Source organism: Necator americanus, chromosome I, assembly GCF_031761385.1.
Source record: "Necator americanus strain Aroian chromosome I, whole genome shotgun sequence".
Taxonomy (NCBI): domain Eukaryota; kingdom Metazoa; phylum Nematoda; class Chromadorea; order Rhabditida; family Ancylostomatidae; genus Necator; species Necator americanus.
In genome coordinates, this window is record NC_087371.1 from 7,296,838 (window position 1) to 7,312,560 (window position 15,723).

Here is a 15,723-nt window from a genome sequence, read left to right on the forward strand (position 1 = left end):
GCAAGCCTTTTTCAAGAAGAATTTCTTGCTGATTTCTCTGGACGGCAAAATCTTCAACAAAAAAAAACTCAAATCAGATATAGTAGTGTCGCAAGTATTCTGTAGTTTCCAACCTCGGATAGGTGAGTTTCATGTAATAATGGGAACTACTCCAGTACTCTTCCCTCATTGCGAAATTAACGTGCTCCAACTCCATGTGGTTGCTGGCGGATACAGTGTAGTGGGCCTTGGATCTCCCTTACAGAAATTGAAGTTGGTTAGTCGCGAAGCTACGTGACGGGACTCCAGATAACGGATACGGAGCAACCGCGGATGAAAAGCAACCTCATACCTGTGTTGAGACAAACTCCTTGCTCGTTCAGACATTCATTGGTGGAGACAGACTCCTTGCTTCTGATCAGCCAGGATTGACTTATAACACACACATGCATCTGCACTTTTGTCCGGACAAAAGCCTGGAAGTGACTGCGAGGGGTAAGAGAGGTAGTTGAGATCCAACAAATAGGCTCCATCTCTCCAGTAACGGAGGGAGCGACACAGGAGAAAAACGGTTCCTAGGAAAATAGGATAGTTGGTGGGGTCGGTGATCCTCTCAAAAAACCAGATATAGACAGCTTAAAGGCAGCACACCACGAATCTGACGTGAGGAGGGGAGCCGCGAGGAAAGCTAGAGATGGGGCTGTAGATTGCGGGACCAGGGAGTTGTTCTGCTCCCCCTCCCTAACCTTGCTGAAAAAAGGCGTAGGAAACGCATTATTTTCTGAGAAGAACGTTAGAACGCTTCTCCATGTATACGTTCTGGTTCGCTCAGCAACCTATTCATTGGTTTCACTTGAATAGGCAGCCGAGGAAAACTTACTGGCTTTCAACCGCTGCGCAGCTGGATGCGGCGCGTGCACAAGGGTGCAACTGAAAAACCGAGTGTTTGACGCCGTCTTTTTACAGCGATTAAGAAGAGATGAGCGGAACCACCTTTGATCCCCGCAATCTACAACCCCATCTCTAGCTTGTCCAGCGGTTCCGTTCACTACGTCAGATTCGTGTTACGCTGCCTTTAGGGAACATGCGTATACATACATACGGGTGTATAGTTCGGCCAAAACGACAAGAAGCACGGACAGTTGCGCTCGAAGCGGCGCGGTGGAGCGTAGCGGTTGCGGTCCGGTCGTGTAAGGATCCTCGCTACTGCCACCCATCTCTGCACTTCGCCATGGTCCCACCTCGATTCCAACCGCTGTCTCTACCGTCCCGCTTCGCGCGCGCAGCCGCTTACGCAATTGTCCGTGTTCCATGTCGTTTTGACCCAACTATATGTATACGATTTAGGCTTTTGCTTTCGAGTTTATTCAAAAGTTCAAGAGTACAAAAGAAACTCGGTTAAAGCTCAGCAAATATTGGTACTTCATTCCTGGTAGTGAACGATTTGGTTGCTTCAACCTACATCACGCAAGAACACAAACTAGAAACTTTGCCCTCATGTTTTTCACAACAGCAAGATAGTTGAAGTTCTTACCTCGTGAGTTGTAAAGCTGCATACAGTGAAATATTTAGAAAAAGTTCGAAGAAATGAGAAATGTCATGATTCAGTTTCTGAATATTGATGTCTAACCGCTGTTACTACTAAGCTTCTGCGCTCCAATCTCGTTTACATAGTGTATGGTGATGGAACTGGTCGCCGATTCGCATCCATGAAACCTCTTAGTTGCCTTCTTCGCTCCTCCGTTCTTTTTTAACGCTGATTTTCTTATACTTTTCTTTTACAGCTATTTGCGCGGCCACTCCTTGCCTCCTTCCAGTAAATAAATTCGCGTTCGTTCGGATGTTCGCTCACTGACAAAGGATACTAATATCTCACAGTTATTCCAATTTTTAAAACTTTCTCCCCTTTCATTACCTCAGTTCTGAACAATTTCTGGATGAATCTCATCTCATTGAGTTTCGCAATCTCCAAATGGTAATTCTTAACTGCCGCTTGTCCATATTTTCATGATTATTCGTTCGAAATTCACGAAAATTTGTGAATCCTATTGTTTAGAATCTGTTCAGTGTTCACACACAAAGATCCCATAAAAGAATCTTTCACTATCTGTCGGAGCAGAATGACCTGTTTATCTGTTTACCTGTGGTTTATAATTAATATTAATTAATAATTAATATGATAATAATTAAATTAATATTAATTAATAATAATTTCCAATGGTTTATAACAGAATAAATGAATAATCAAATAAGTATTACTGACTTTTTCTGGAATCTTTGATGTCTAATCCCCAATCCTAGCTCAATTCTGCTCGAAGAGTTTTAGTGGTGATCCATACGGCAATTCATTGTATTCAGAGAAATAATGTAACTGGACTGTTACGATACACTATGGAACGGCCGCTGTTGGATCTCATTTCGCCTATGAAATTTAGATTCCAGTATATTGTAATTACACCGTTTTCATACCAGTTAACAGCAGTTTAGGGTGGCGGGCCAGGATCACTATGTCCTAAAAGCTTTTAAAGTCATCTTTATCGCATTAGACCATTGGACGTCCTTTTAAATTGCCTAGAATTCGAAGCTGTGCCCTCAGTACAACGAAATTCTCACCCAAATCCTACTTCTGTTTTTTTTTTCATTTTTCTTTCCTTTTATTTACTGCCCACCTTGTTCTATGAAGCACCATCATCACATTAGGTGAACAGCAACCTCCGACCAACCATTCATTATCGTCATGAGGTATAGAATGACTCTAAGCGACATGAAGCATGGTGGAGTTGCGTAAGCGGTTGCACTTGAAGCTGTGCGGTGGGACGTAATGGTTAGGAATGAGCGAGGACCCTTACTAGCACCGTTCACTGCTGAAGTTCGCGATGGTCCCACCTTGGCTGAAACCGCTCCCTTCACCGCGCCGCTCCGAGCGCAACCCCATACGCAACTACACCGTGCTTCGCGTCGTTTCGACCCGACTATAGATCACAAATATGTACATTCTCATAATGTAAATACATTCGATTCAGAAAATTAGCATTATTTCAGAATATAGAAGTCATCTAAATGGCACTACCTTATCCAAAAAAACCTATATTCTGTTCTGTGCGATGAGCATATAAACAAGTCATCGATGTATTCACATTCCACAGGAAAATTCATCAACATAACACAGAAAAACGAACATGAGCACAAATTAAAGTCACAAACCTTGGTGCGAAAACAAAAATGAAAAAAAAGAACATAAACTCCAACTAAATCTATGTTTCAATCAATTATTTACAACAATTTATTTTCTAAGAGGAAGGAAGAGAACACAAGTTGGAAATAAGTAGAACCCGAAGGCTGACATACTCTTTAATACGGGTTTATCCGCGAACAATACGAAATTATATAACAACCGGTAACAACGGATCACGAGGTAAAAGGCCGAGGGATTGAAGAACTATCTGAAACGTTTTAAAATGTGTAGTACTTGCTTCCAACGAAAAAAAAAATGAAAATAAAAAGAAAGCAACCGATTAATAAACACCAACTTGACATGCCAGTGATTTTGCGTCCTTTTTGCTGCGGGATACGACATTTGAAGTATACTCTACACCATTTACGATCGCCTGAAGAAGATGAAAATCGTGAAACAGAAAAAAGGCTACGTTTTCCAAAAAAAAAAGTGTAGTCTCCTTACGGTGCATTTAAACTCTCTGACGTTAGGCGGACCAGATTCATGACTGACGAAAGTGGGCGTTGGCCATTTACGTTTAGTGCAAAGTTCCATAACCATTGATACTGGATGTTTTGGAGCTGAAACATGAGTCCTTCTAACAGTAAGAACATACCTTAAACCATCAGAAAAAGTGATGTATATTAAAGGCATCACCGACGAATCTGCGGTGGTGCGGATTTCGGGTGGAGTATTCGTATACGGGATAGTAGATTATGGAGGGAGGTGTGGTTCCGTCCATTTCTTCCTAATTGCCGTAAAAAACGGCCCGGAAGATGCGGCGCCGCACAGGGCTGGCGCGCTCCAGTCGAACTCCTTGTAGGAAATAGTGTGCCGGAACGCTCGAAACCGTATCTTCCGGCCGTTTTCTACGGCAATTAGGAAGAAATGAACGGAATCACCCTCCTCCCCATAATCTACAACCCCATATTACGAATACTCCGCCGGAAATCCGTACCACTCCAGATTCGTGGGGTGATGCCTTTGTAGCAGCGCGGTGGAGATAGCTGTTGAGATCGATGGGGACCATCGTTAGCTTCATTCGGACTACAACGACCATTGTTGCTAGAGAGGTTCTCATAGATCATAACCGATACTACCCACCGCGCCGCTTCAAGCTAAACCGCTTACGCAACTGCACCAAGCTTCAGGTCGTTTTCGCCCGACAATATCACAAAGATAAAGTAAATCATCGCTGTACTCAGGCAAGAAGAAATCCTACCGGTATAGGTAGAGCGATTTTGAAGAATTAAGAGTGAAAAAAGGGAATGTGAGAAGCAAAAACAAACCTACTGAATCACCACTAGCTTTCGGCACAGGAACTGTTTTGCTACCGAGATCTTCCTGCGCGACCAAACCTAGAAAAACACAAAAATCCACTCAATCGTTCCCTCATTTAAAATGTTTACCTCTTCTATCATTCTTCACATCCAGCACCAATGGTTCAATACTGCCCATGCCATCTGGACCTAAGCCTTCACCTGGCCGCCAGCCCATTTTTTGCATAAGTCGCATGCCCACACCCCCAACAGATGGACGCGCATTCTTGAACATATCCTAAAAGCTAGACTTCTTATGAAAAATCATCTAAGGTAAGTGAATATTCCCAAAAGAAATTCCAATGACAACGCCTACATTACGATGATCGCTCGATCGTCAACGCCGTATCAAGCATCTGAAAAATACAAACACCGCAAGTTTATCAATTTCAGTCACTCGTATGAGTCCAACATCACCACCCACTTAGGATCAGCTTAGAGTGGATCACATTTCTCTAAGAGTGAGAAAGAAACTTTTTCCTACTTGGGATATTGTAGGTAAACTTCAGGACGGTGTTTGGAAGCGGCGAGAAGGTGAGAAAAGAATTAGAACAAAAACGCAAAATGATTGTTTTGACTGTGCTCCAAAAACTATCGATTCTAAGCTGACCCAGCCAAATATCATCTTTCAGGTATGTGACCTAAAGTAAAGGATAAATGGGTGAAGTTGATCAGTCTTTTGGTATGCTCCATCCACTCGTCTTTAATTCAGAAACGACTGAGGTTACGATACATCGGCTGACCCTCGTTTGACCCCGATCCTCCCCGACAATCCTGGTTTTTGGGTCCTCAATGAAATGTTTAATAGAATCCAAGGTCAATGGATTCTATTAAACCTTTCATTTGTAGGCTATACATGGTGCAATATTTAGTACATAAATAACATGAACTGCGTGGAACAAGCTCGTTCTACTTAAACAACAACGAATTCCAAACGTTCAAAGTTTTCACTCAAATAGACTCAAGGAATTACATACAGAGTTGATCGAGTTAATGAACATATAGTTGAGTCAAAACGACATGAATTACGGTGCAGTTGCGTAAGTGGTTCCGCTCGAAGATGTGCGCAGCGGTTAGGATCGAGTGAGTACCCCTGCTACCACCGTTCATTGCTGCAATTCGCGATGGTCCCAGCTCGATTACAACCGCTATCTCCACAACTCCGCTTCGAGCGCAACCGCTTACCTAACTGCATTGTGCTTAAAGGCATCACCCCACGAATCTGAGGTGGTATGGATTTCAGGTGGAGTATTCTCAAACGGGATAGTAGATTATGGAGAGGGTGGTGATTCCACCCATTTCTTCCTAATTGCCGTAAAAAAAAACGGCCGGAAAGAAGCGGCACATGCACAAGGCTGGCGCGCTCCAATCGAATCGCTGTAGAAAATAGCGCGCCGGAACGCTTGAAGTCGTATCTTCAGGGCCGTTTTTTTACGGCAATTAGGAGAAAATAGACGGAAAAAATAGAAATAGAAAAATAAAGGCATAACTGACCTGAAGCCCGCACCACCGCAGATTCGTGGGGTGATGCTTTTAATTTCGTTTAGACCCGACTATCGATTTAAAAAATGGAGAAATTGGACTACAAACGTTGACTGAAAATGAAAACTCACGTTTCACCCGCTTGAACAACAAAATCGGCCTCCTCCCGTAGTATACATGTGAAGTAGTGAATATATGTGGAAATCAAAGAATCGGAAGACACATTGTGGAAGACTAGGATGATGATCAAAGAATATCCGTCCGCATACCGCAGCCGCACACTACAGCTATCATCGTCGTTAAGCCTGCACATCAACATCCTCATCCTGTAGAAAGTTAATTCGAATGTCACTGACCATGAGGCTATTGAACCAGATACCAGATCTGATTCATTAGCCACATGGTCAGGCATCGACTACGCAAAGTGTGCACCAAATAGATCACTACTGATGGCACCATCCAACTCCAGAACGGAAACTAAGTTGAACAAATAGTAAATGTACCCTATGAATATGTACCCCGCCCAAACTTCATTCAAATCCATTTCTAGAAATGATTCAAAACGTCACATCTACATTTCTCCTTAATAAACTGGTGAACAAAAAGAACAAAATAACGAATAAAATGGAGTTGATCATTAGAACTTTTGGAAAAATCACTAATAATTTGTTCAGAATAAATTCGACTCTTAGAAGATGGGAAAAGAAGTAAGTTAAGTCATCGAATTCTATAATTCGCGAGCAGTTAATGAAGTGACGGATCACTGTCGTGAAAAAGAACGTTCTACAGCTTCCATGATGTCATGTGGTGCATGTCTACCCCTAAGAAGTTCTATTCATGTGACATTTAAAAAGAATATGCATTACCAGATATTCATTTCCATATCACAAACTTAATTGTCGCTCTGAGATTGAATGGAGCCGTTACTACTGTCTTTCAAATGAGAATTTAAAAGAGAAGACAAAATTCGTCAAGGATACGGTTTCTGTTCGATAACAAATATGAAGAAAATACGTTCAGAACAGCTAAAAATGTCTTCCACTACGAAAGACTCAAGATAGACGCAAATAACTACGCAGCTCTGTAGTTGTCCTGACCTATCAAAATCACATAAGCCTAAACGCAAAGTGTAATCCAAAAAAGCGCTAATTATTTATTAGCATAATGGAGAGTAAGCTGCTACTTGTTCGAGAATTTCTAGCCTGAAACTTCAACTAGGACTACCGTGGAACCTAGGTGAGATTACCTTCTTCACCCACGCATTGAACCGTGGATCTTGTGGTTGCAATTCATTAGAGGAGAGCACGTTTAGACCAGTAGAACCGGTGAATTTTCCCGGCAGATTTTTAGCAGCTGCCCAAGCAGCCATCTGAAATTACAAAACGCGTTCGAAATCCTTTTAAGAGAACCAAACACCTAAATTATCAATATCATGCCTGATCATCTGCTTCCTTCAGCATTCGAATCGCTTCGAAATCGTTAGGGTTTGTTGTCAAAGCCAATTGAGCGCTTGCTCGTTGGGCTAACACTTTTGACACATCCTTTGTTTTCGCCTACAAGTCAAAATGTAAGTTACTAAATTTCTACTGCAAGCACTTCTGCGCCGACTACTTCAATCTTATCCGGTTCATGAATGATCATCTCTTCTTCTGGTGGCACAACGAGCAATTCTGGCAACGGTGGCGGTGGAGGTAACAAGGTATCGAACGCCTAAGAAAAACTGTTGTACTACTCTTCACAGATCTAAAATAAAACTTACAGTGAGCTTCGGAGGAGGGGGAGGAGGCGGTAACAAACCGCCTAGACCAGTAAGAATCGGTGGAGCTGGCGGTGGTGGTAGAAGATGGTCAACTGATGAGATCTGTAAATAAGATTTATTTCGAAAATGCGAGATTATGGTTTATGAAAAGGTTCATTGAGACGTCCGTGGACCATTTCAAAGATGTGGTTAGCCAAAGTTTTAGGTAAAGAAAACGTCACCACGCTTCATTTCTGGTATGTATTAGGGCGCGATCACATTTTTGAAAAAACTGTGTCCTCTTCCATGTAAAATGACTGAAACTTGGAGAAGTAATTAATTCTTTCTGCTATCATCTTCGTGAAAGGGCCTAATCTAAAGCTAAACATTCGAAATAATGCGTTTAAATCGTGTGTTACGGCAGAAGTTTTCAGCAGTTGTTATCAAGAAAAAAAACTTAGCGAATCTGAAAACAATGTAATAATGCAGCAGCTAATTGATATGATTCAAAAAGATGTTGTGTATAGTACATGAAAGTGCCAAGAAATAAGATTTACAAAAGAAGTTGGAAATCAAACAAATGAAAAAAAGCACTGAGCGACAAAAAGCAAAAAGAGGCAAGAGTTAACGAAGAACAAGTACTTGTATCGAGTTGGAACGGATTAACTCATAGAGAGGACTTAAAAAAGATGTTCGCACCCAGAAAAGGTTGAAAGCTTACGTATCTGTTGCAACAAACTAACCGAACTATGGTATTTTTGTGCCTCCAGGCTAGTGATTCCCACATATTTTTTCTGTTCAAGCGAACAGGTCTTTAACTCGGTCTTTACAACTGGTGTCCATTTATCTCTCTCCTGAAGCTATCAGAAAAAATGTTTCACACAAATTAAACAAACACTCTATTGATTCTTCCGACAACTAACTGTGTTCTCTTTGTGTGTGACTCCCGAAGACACCGGATAGACTAATCGTAACTGCGAATTGTCGAGAATTCGCTCTTGTGGCGTCTTTGTCGGGATCGTCGTAGCATTCTAAAGTGATTGTGAATATCGACCAAGTATTTGTAAACCATATTAGGCTGTCTGCGCATACCACTATGTTTATCTTAATGCCTTCGCCTTGTCCAGTAGTTTTCACACCAAACGGATGCTTAAAGGAGGTTGGGCTCGCAGCACCTGATCCGGACTTTCCTGGTTCATCATCACTCGAGACATTTTCGCCTTTTTCTCGCCGATCTTCCTTATCTTGACGTCGCTGGATTTGCTGGCAATAGGCTAAAAAAAGAGGCAATGAAATACTACTTCAATCGTCCTGTTATCAGCAAGATAATCATCTGCATAGACTTTCATTGACATTTAATAAGTCATGAAAATATGATATTTCACTTGATATAAGCCATTGGTATATCAAACAAAACAACAAAAGAGACTAATATCGAAAAAGTACACTGCAAGTTAAGAAACCAAACGAAAAATACCCACAAACAAAGTCGTCCACACTCTTCGGCTGATTCTGCATCTGATCCAAACTTCCGAGATTAATACCAAGCTGTAACGAACAACTTAATTCTCATTAGCACTTCCATCTTCTTTCAAATACCCACCAACTGCATTTTCTGTGCTTTCTTTCTCGCAATCGCCAATAATTTGGCCTTATCAATTCGACCTCTCTTGTTGCGACCACCACCACCAGTTCGTCGCCTGGCTCCACCTCCAATATCACGTCTAGGTGATCTTGGTGACCTGCTACGACTCAAACTCCGACTCCTACTTCTACTTGGACTAGAACTACGGCTACGACTTCTGCTACGTGCTGATGACCTTGATCGAGATCGACGAGACCTAAAGTATCACAATCAGCCACATAGCTTACGTTGAATAACAAATCTTCACGATTTCCCACCTATAACGGTCGTTACTGTGACTTTTGCTTCTGCTGCGAGTTCTCGACCTCGATCTTCGCCGATATCTGTCATACGAGCGGCTTCTGCTTTTTGATCTTGAGTATCGGCGTCGCGATTTCGAGCGACGTTCGCTAAAAGATGCAAATAATCTCTGTGATGATCCAGTTTGAATCCGTTCCTAACAGCATGAAAGACAAAGTATTCCCATTTCCTGACAAGTAAACAAAGAGGATAGGGTATTGAACCACTTTCAATACTTTTTTCCCGGAAATAGGAGGTTTCGTGAACAATATTTAGTGTAGCGGCGTGAAAATGCGAATTTTCTAATTTCTGCGTAAGTAAGGTGAAAATCAAGAAATCTGCATAATGGTAGAAGAAATAACAAAACAACAACAACACTAGTTAGCAAAGAAAAAAATGAATATGTCAATCAGAAAGTAGGAACAATGAAACACGAAAATAACAAAAAACTTTGTCACAATCCCTTGTCTGCTTACGTTTGAATCTTCAATTCATCAAATTTAAAGACAATGTACTTTCTGCACATTGTGTTAAAATCAGATAAACACTACTATAACCCGCTTTCACCTTACACGTCTTTTGATTGTGAGCTCAGAATCACATTTAAGTGGTAAATGGACAGCTTTCTTGTGGAACAAAAGATTTTAGATAGCCAATGAAAACCCCAACAATAAGAGGGAAATACTAACCGATCATCGCGTCGGCGACCACGTGGTCGAGGTGGCGATGCGACCCTCTTCATGACCTTACTTGAGCGGCTGAATTAGAATGTATTTTAAAAAAAAGGTAGCTAAATCTTTAAAAAAAATAACAAAAACGCAATCAAGATCTCCCTCATCAATAGAACCTATTCTATTTCATAAATAAAAACGATTGATCATCACTACTAAGCACTTACGCATTTCGTGCTCTTATCCTCAGCTCTTCGTCTGTATTTGGGCTTGCGCTGCGTTTCCTTGGAGATCTGCGGCGTTTCCTTCTACTGGTTTCCCGTGATACTTAAGAACATGTAATTAATCGTTGACTTCTAAACTAAACACTCACGCTAAAATAGTGACAGTTGCGTCTCACAATCCTAGAACTGGTCAATATTACTGCAATAGGAAAGCGTACCATTCTTGGAAATCAAAGCCGACGAGCTTTCAACAATTTTTTCCAACCTGGAGCTCTTCGTAGTTGACTGTAAAAGGAAATCAATGATTTGAAGCAAAATAGAGCACTTCAAACGAAACGAGAAACTATACAAACCTTTGGTTGTGCTGCCGCATTGATTTCTTCTGCTATCTCCTTTTCCAGCTCTCCGTCACTAATCGGTTCTGGAGCTGGACCGGACTCAGTTGCTTTGGCCGAACTGGTAGTTGGAGCAAACTTGGGAGGAAGAGAGGACGGACCAAACTCCTCATCTTTTTCGGTCTCATCAGCGGATACATCCATCAAACTGTGAAAAAAAATTAAACATCATATAACGACACAATCGTTTAAAACCGCTACAGAAAGAGGAAGAGAAGAATAATAAGGTAAGATGGACCTCGCATACTTAAGCTTATCCGACGGCTTCATATCGACGCCAATATCTTCGGTTTTTGGTTGGCTCTGTGTTGCCAAGCTATCCGAAACAGCGGTTTTCACTTTCAGATTACGAGGAATAAAGTCTCCACGGCCTTTTTCAGCAATAACCTGGAAATCTCCTCAACGGTCGAAACAACTTTTAACAGATAAGAAGATTACGAAAACAATTGAGGAAGGATAACCACGCAATGGTTCTTCCATACGTAACTACGAAGAAAATCAACAAAAGCTCGATAATAACCTTGTTAAGAACGTCTGACTCTCGCTTCTCAGTATAATGTAGGGGTAGATCATCATCCTCATCCTTCTTTGAGGTTTTCGACAATGGGAAAGCGTGAGAGGATCGTGGTTTGGCAAGTGGAGGAGCAACAGGAAGAGCTGCTAAAAGTATTAGGAAATTCATGGAATGCTAACCAACAAATAATAATAATATCAATATGTGATGGCAGGAAACGAGCCTAAATCTAACGAAGAACCTATTTTGCTCGATATATTAATTTTCTTTTTCGCTTCCTTCATCACCGTGCGGAAGTCGGCGCCAACTGGCAGATCATCTTCGTCAGATATCTGAAAAGATCATACATTTGCAGAGTAAATATTTTTCGGAGAAAATATCACTACAATCTCGTGGACATTTACTTAATAAAACAGTAATAATGAGCTGACTTCGCGAATCGATGACTTTTCAGGGAAAGATGGGCTCTTCTCTGGAGTTGAAGTCACTTCCGGCTCTTTTTTCACAGCAGACGTCTCATCTTCTTCGGATTCAGATTTTAAGGGGGTTGGAATTCTGGACGGAGTTCCACTTTTAGAACGGGATTTCGAGTTTGACCTTGAGCGACTTCTAGACCTAAAACTCGCAAATGAGAGAAATAAATGGAGGCTTCAGCAATTCAAAACACCTTTTCCTGTGTTTCTTCTTTGACTTAGAACGAGACCTGGAACGTTTGCGAGAACCACTTCGATCACGTTTCGAGCGATGCTTCTTCTTCTTCTTTTTCGACTTCTTGTGTTTGTGCTCCTTCGATTTTTTCTTCTCTTTGTCCTTCTTTTTCGACGTTAAGTCCTCAACGGTAAACGGCTAGAAATTTGTAGATAACATTAAAAATAAACATTTTTGCACTTTTCTCCTCATTAGTTCGAGAATAATCAATGAGGAGTTCTACTTGCCTACCTGCGTAAGCATATAAACTAAACTACTGAGAAATAATGGGTCTGAAACCTGAAAATACTAAATCCTATCCTCTCCAAGAAACGATTACCGAGAAAAAAGAAGATTCTAATCTCGTAAAGTAACAACATCCTTATTTGGAAGCTTCCCCCTACAGATGCTTGCCTTTCTATGTTCTCGAACGGCGGACAGATCACCAAGGAAAATACAACAAACAAAATGGCTTCAAGAACTACGTAAATTAAATTCAGGGCAAAGAAATAAAGTCGAAATAAGCGGAACAATGTGTTCTACCCTAATTCTTAAGATGAGATATACGCCGTTTTTTAATCGGACCAGCAGTTTATAAACTGCATAAGCTTCCTATCGTAGGCGAGGCTATCTAAAAACCCCTATAAAATCAAAGTACTTTCGAAATCAAAGGAAAAAGCGAGTAGTTTATGTACAATGAACGATTTGATATGAGAATTTCAACTGGACATATTTCGAACCGAAAAAATCGCTTAATTATTTTGCTTATGAAGATGAAGTATTTGAAGAAGGACTTGAGAAGATTCTACAGTTCCTACGCAAAAAGTATTAACATTGTTCAAATAAGATCCATGAAATACACCTTGTTAACCGTGTTTTAATGCAAATGGTGGGGCAAAGAACGTTCCCAATTGATCGAAGCACAAATCTTTTGAAAATTCCAAACAACTAACCTTTTCCAGATGTCGAACCTCATTGAGGAGATCCTTCACAATATCGTCACTGCTTGTGGTTCTGTTCGTTGAAGAATCTCCATTATATTCACGCAATTGTTCACAACGTATTGTGGGCTCGCTACTATCATTCTTCTGTTCAGCGACATCCATTCGCAGATTTGATTTGAGGGAAAGCGTGAATCGCGAACGCGAAACGAAACTTTTGGCAATGAGAACAATGCAAAAATAAACAAGAAAGAATGTTTCGAAGACGTACGCGTCGATTTCGAAGCGGTCAATCTCGGAGCGTATGACAGCGAGGCTTAAAGGGGGCCCGCGGCGATAACGCTTTGGGGTCCCGCAACGGTGCGTATGGCTTGTGTCTTATCCCATCGTCGTCTGTGCATTTTCCGTGATGTGCTCCATCGGTCGGCTGCGTACCGACCGACTTGGATCAATGCCAGCGTTAATTGCGTTGTCCTATCACTACTGACTCATCCGTGTGTGTTGTGTGTGTTTCGCCACTGTGTGTGCGTATACGAGGCCGCCCGGGGTGATGGGACGGCGCCGGTGGCTGTTCGGGTCCCCGTGATATCAACTCACCGAATCTGCGGCTGTTCGTAGTTTCAGGAAATTAGCGTGGATTTCCTCGTACTTCCTACGAAAGCTACGATTTGTATCCCTTTCATTACTCTTTGTCTAAGAAACTTCTCGAAACCCTACGGATACAATTGTTTCCGGCGTCTGATATTGCCTCTAGGCGTGTTCCGTTTATCGGTTGTGTGGAAATTCTGTGAATTTCTCAAACGGAGTTTCTTTATTATTTTTTTTTTAGCGGTGGAATGAGAAGAGAGATATTACTTGCCGCTTTGTCTGAGAGAAACTTCTCGAAATTCTATGAATGCGTTCATTTCCCCGTCTATTATTGCCATCAGGCATATTCCTTTTAACTATGTGAAATTTCTAGGATTTCTCAGGCATCGTTTCTCCTTCATCTTTTTTTTTCTTTGAAGAATATGGAAGGGGTAATACATTGATCATATTTCCTATCCTCTCATATGTGAACGCCAACTCTTAACGCAACCGTTCACGATTCTAGAAACTTCTGTGCTCGGGGAAAAAGTTTCGGGAAGTTGACTGTTGCACTCCATCGTATTGAATGAACATCATGTCATACTATTTGTTGAAGCCACTTTAGCGTGGGATTGTTTAGCCGTTTGATGGTGTTGTTTGCTCAAAGCTCATATCTTCTTCATCTGCTTACAGCTGCTGCTGCTGCTTTTCCTGAATGTCGCCACCTTTCATTTTCTGTTATCATGGATTTGATCAGTTGATAGCTGTAATGTTTGTTTTGTTTATGCGCGTCGTCGATCGCTTCGCTCCCAGTTCCAACGTCATATCAAAAGTTTGCAGACAAGATATTCACGTGTAATTTTCATGATAAATTGACATGGCGAAAGTGATTTTGCTCCTAAATTTCCGTCTAATACACGATTGATTTGAAAGAGCAAAAAGGTAGCTGTTTATTACATTTAAAAGTGAAAAACCTTGACAAAAGATTCAGATAGTAAGTATTCGCTTAATTATATTCAAAGACGTAATGGGGATAATTTTTATTGATATTAACAAATTTTATTTACTTTTTATCATTTTTGTTAGGTCACTGTGTATCATCATTTTGTTTACTATTATTTATTTTCTGGAGTGATCTTAATTTCCCAGATTTGTTTCCTTGTGGAGTAATAAGAAGGTAGGGTGCAGAGCAATGAAGAACACGCACGTAGGTTTATTTCTATTTGAGTTGGTAATCATCCGAAACTACCGTATACTCTCCTGTGTGTCTGAAGATCTATATACAAATAATCTACTGTTAATGGCTCCATTTATAGTCGGGTTGAAAATCCAAAATGTTTGGTGCATTTGCACAATCTAGCTAATGCGTTCGCTCGCTAATGTTGAAATATTTGGGTATCGATTGAAAAAGAACCTGTCACAGGTATTAGTCAGCTAATGAATCTTTCATCAAACATCAATTTTTCTCGATTCCACTGTATGTCGGAGAAGTTGTCGTCGAAATAATCCGGACTCTCCAGGGCTTCATTCCCAATTCACGTCGCTTTTTAAGAAAAAAATCCCTTCCCCCTCCAAAATCTTTAATTTTTCAAATTCAACAATAGCCTGGAGCTGAATTCAAGCATTTACATTGCATATTTTGCATTCCCCTTCGTTTAGATGTCAGCCTAGGGATCCCGTCGTGACTCATTTTCAATGCTTCATTTTCGTGGATCCTCAATTTAATGTGTTTACCATTTTGCCGCGCATCATTGATGGTTTTATGTCTCATGCTGTATGGCTTCACGGCACGTATCGTTTTTTTTTTCTGCAAGGGGGGGGGGGGGATTTTTCCGCTTCTGTAAACTATGTCTATGTCAATCAGATTGAAGTTTCCCATCGTGCCACTTCACGTGCTGAAGAAGAAACGTTGGTTACACAGGTGATGTTCGTCATTGGAACTCAACTTCCCGTCCTGTAACTTTTTCTTACGCCACCTGGTCGCTGATAGCAGCATTCTCTCCAGAATATTCATTGTATATTTATTATTTATTGTATATATTTATTGTTGTTTCGAGTAGTTTCAGTA

At 41.0% G+C, this 15,723-nt stretch overlaps 2 protein-coding genes across 7 annotated transcripts; one reads left to right on the forward strand and one right to left on the reverse strand.

Moving 5' to 3' along the window:
• Positions 1-139: 139 nt before the first annotated feature.
• On the forward strand, positions 140-3,205 carry RB195_004778 (uncharacterized protein; the record flags this gene model as incomplete). Its single annotated transcript, XM_064182766.1, has 3 exons — positions 140-256; positions 363-474; positions 3,126-3,205. The coding sequence occupies 3 exons, from the start codon at positions 140-142 to the stop codon at positions 3,203-3,205; spliced, it is 309 nt and encodes a 102-aa protein (XP_064034033.1).
• Positions 3,206-3,362: 157 nt separating this feature from the next.
• Positions 3,363-13,253, reverse strand: RB195_004779 (uncharacterized protein; the record flags this gene model as incomplete). Of its 6 annotated transcripts, XM_064182767.1 has the most annotated exons (25): positions 3,363-3,422; positions 3,510-3,587; positions 3,659-3,774; positions 4,483-4,551; positions 4,603-4,750; positions 7,241-7,363; positions 7,431-7,547; positions 7,606-7,704; positions 7,754-7,855; positions 8,476-8,592; positions 8,656-8,763; positions 8,825-9,006; positions 9,214-9,280; positions 9,336-9,573; positions 9,635-9,766; positions 10,346-10,414; positions 10,555-10,654; positions 10,770-10,836; positions 10,905-11,094; positions 11,194-11,333; positions 11,467-11,606; positions 11,684-11,792; positions 11,892-12,075; positions 12,128-12,306; positions 13,101-13,253. In XM_064182767.1, 25 exons carry the CDS (start codon positions 13,251-13,253, stop codon positions 3,363-3,365), a joined length of 3,087 nt encoding a protein of 1,028 aa, XP_064034034.1. The 6 variants fall into 6 exon arrangements, with proteins under 6 accessions (XP_064034034.1, XP_064034035.1, XP_013309062.2 ...); XM_013453608.2 differs by lacking the exons at positions 3,363-3,422; positions 3,510-3,587; positions 3,659-3,774; positions 4,483-4,551; positions 4,603-4,750 and adding an exon at positions 6,294-6,320 and having other exon boundaries at positions 8,476-8,586; positions 12,128-12,291; XM_064182770.1 differs by lacking the exons at positions 3,363-3,422; positions 3,510-3,587; positions 3,659-3,774; positions 4,483-4,551; positions 4,603-4,750 and adding an exon at positions 6,294-6,320 and having other exon boundaries at positions 8,476-8,586.
• Positions 13,254-15,723: the final 2,470 nt, after the last annotated feature.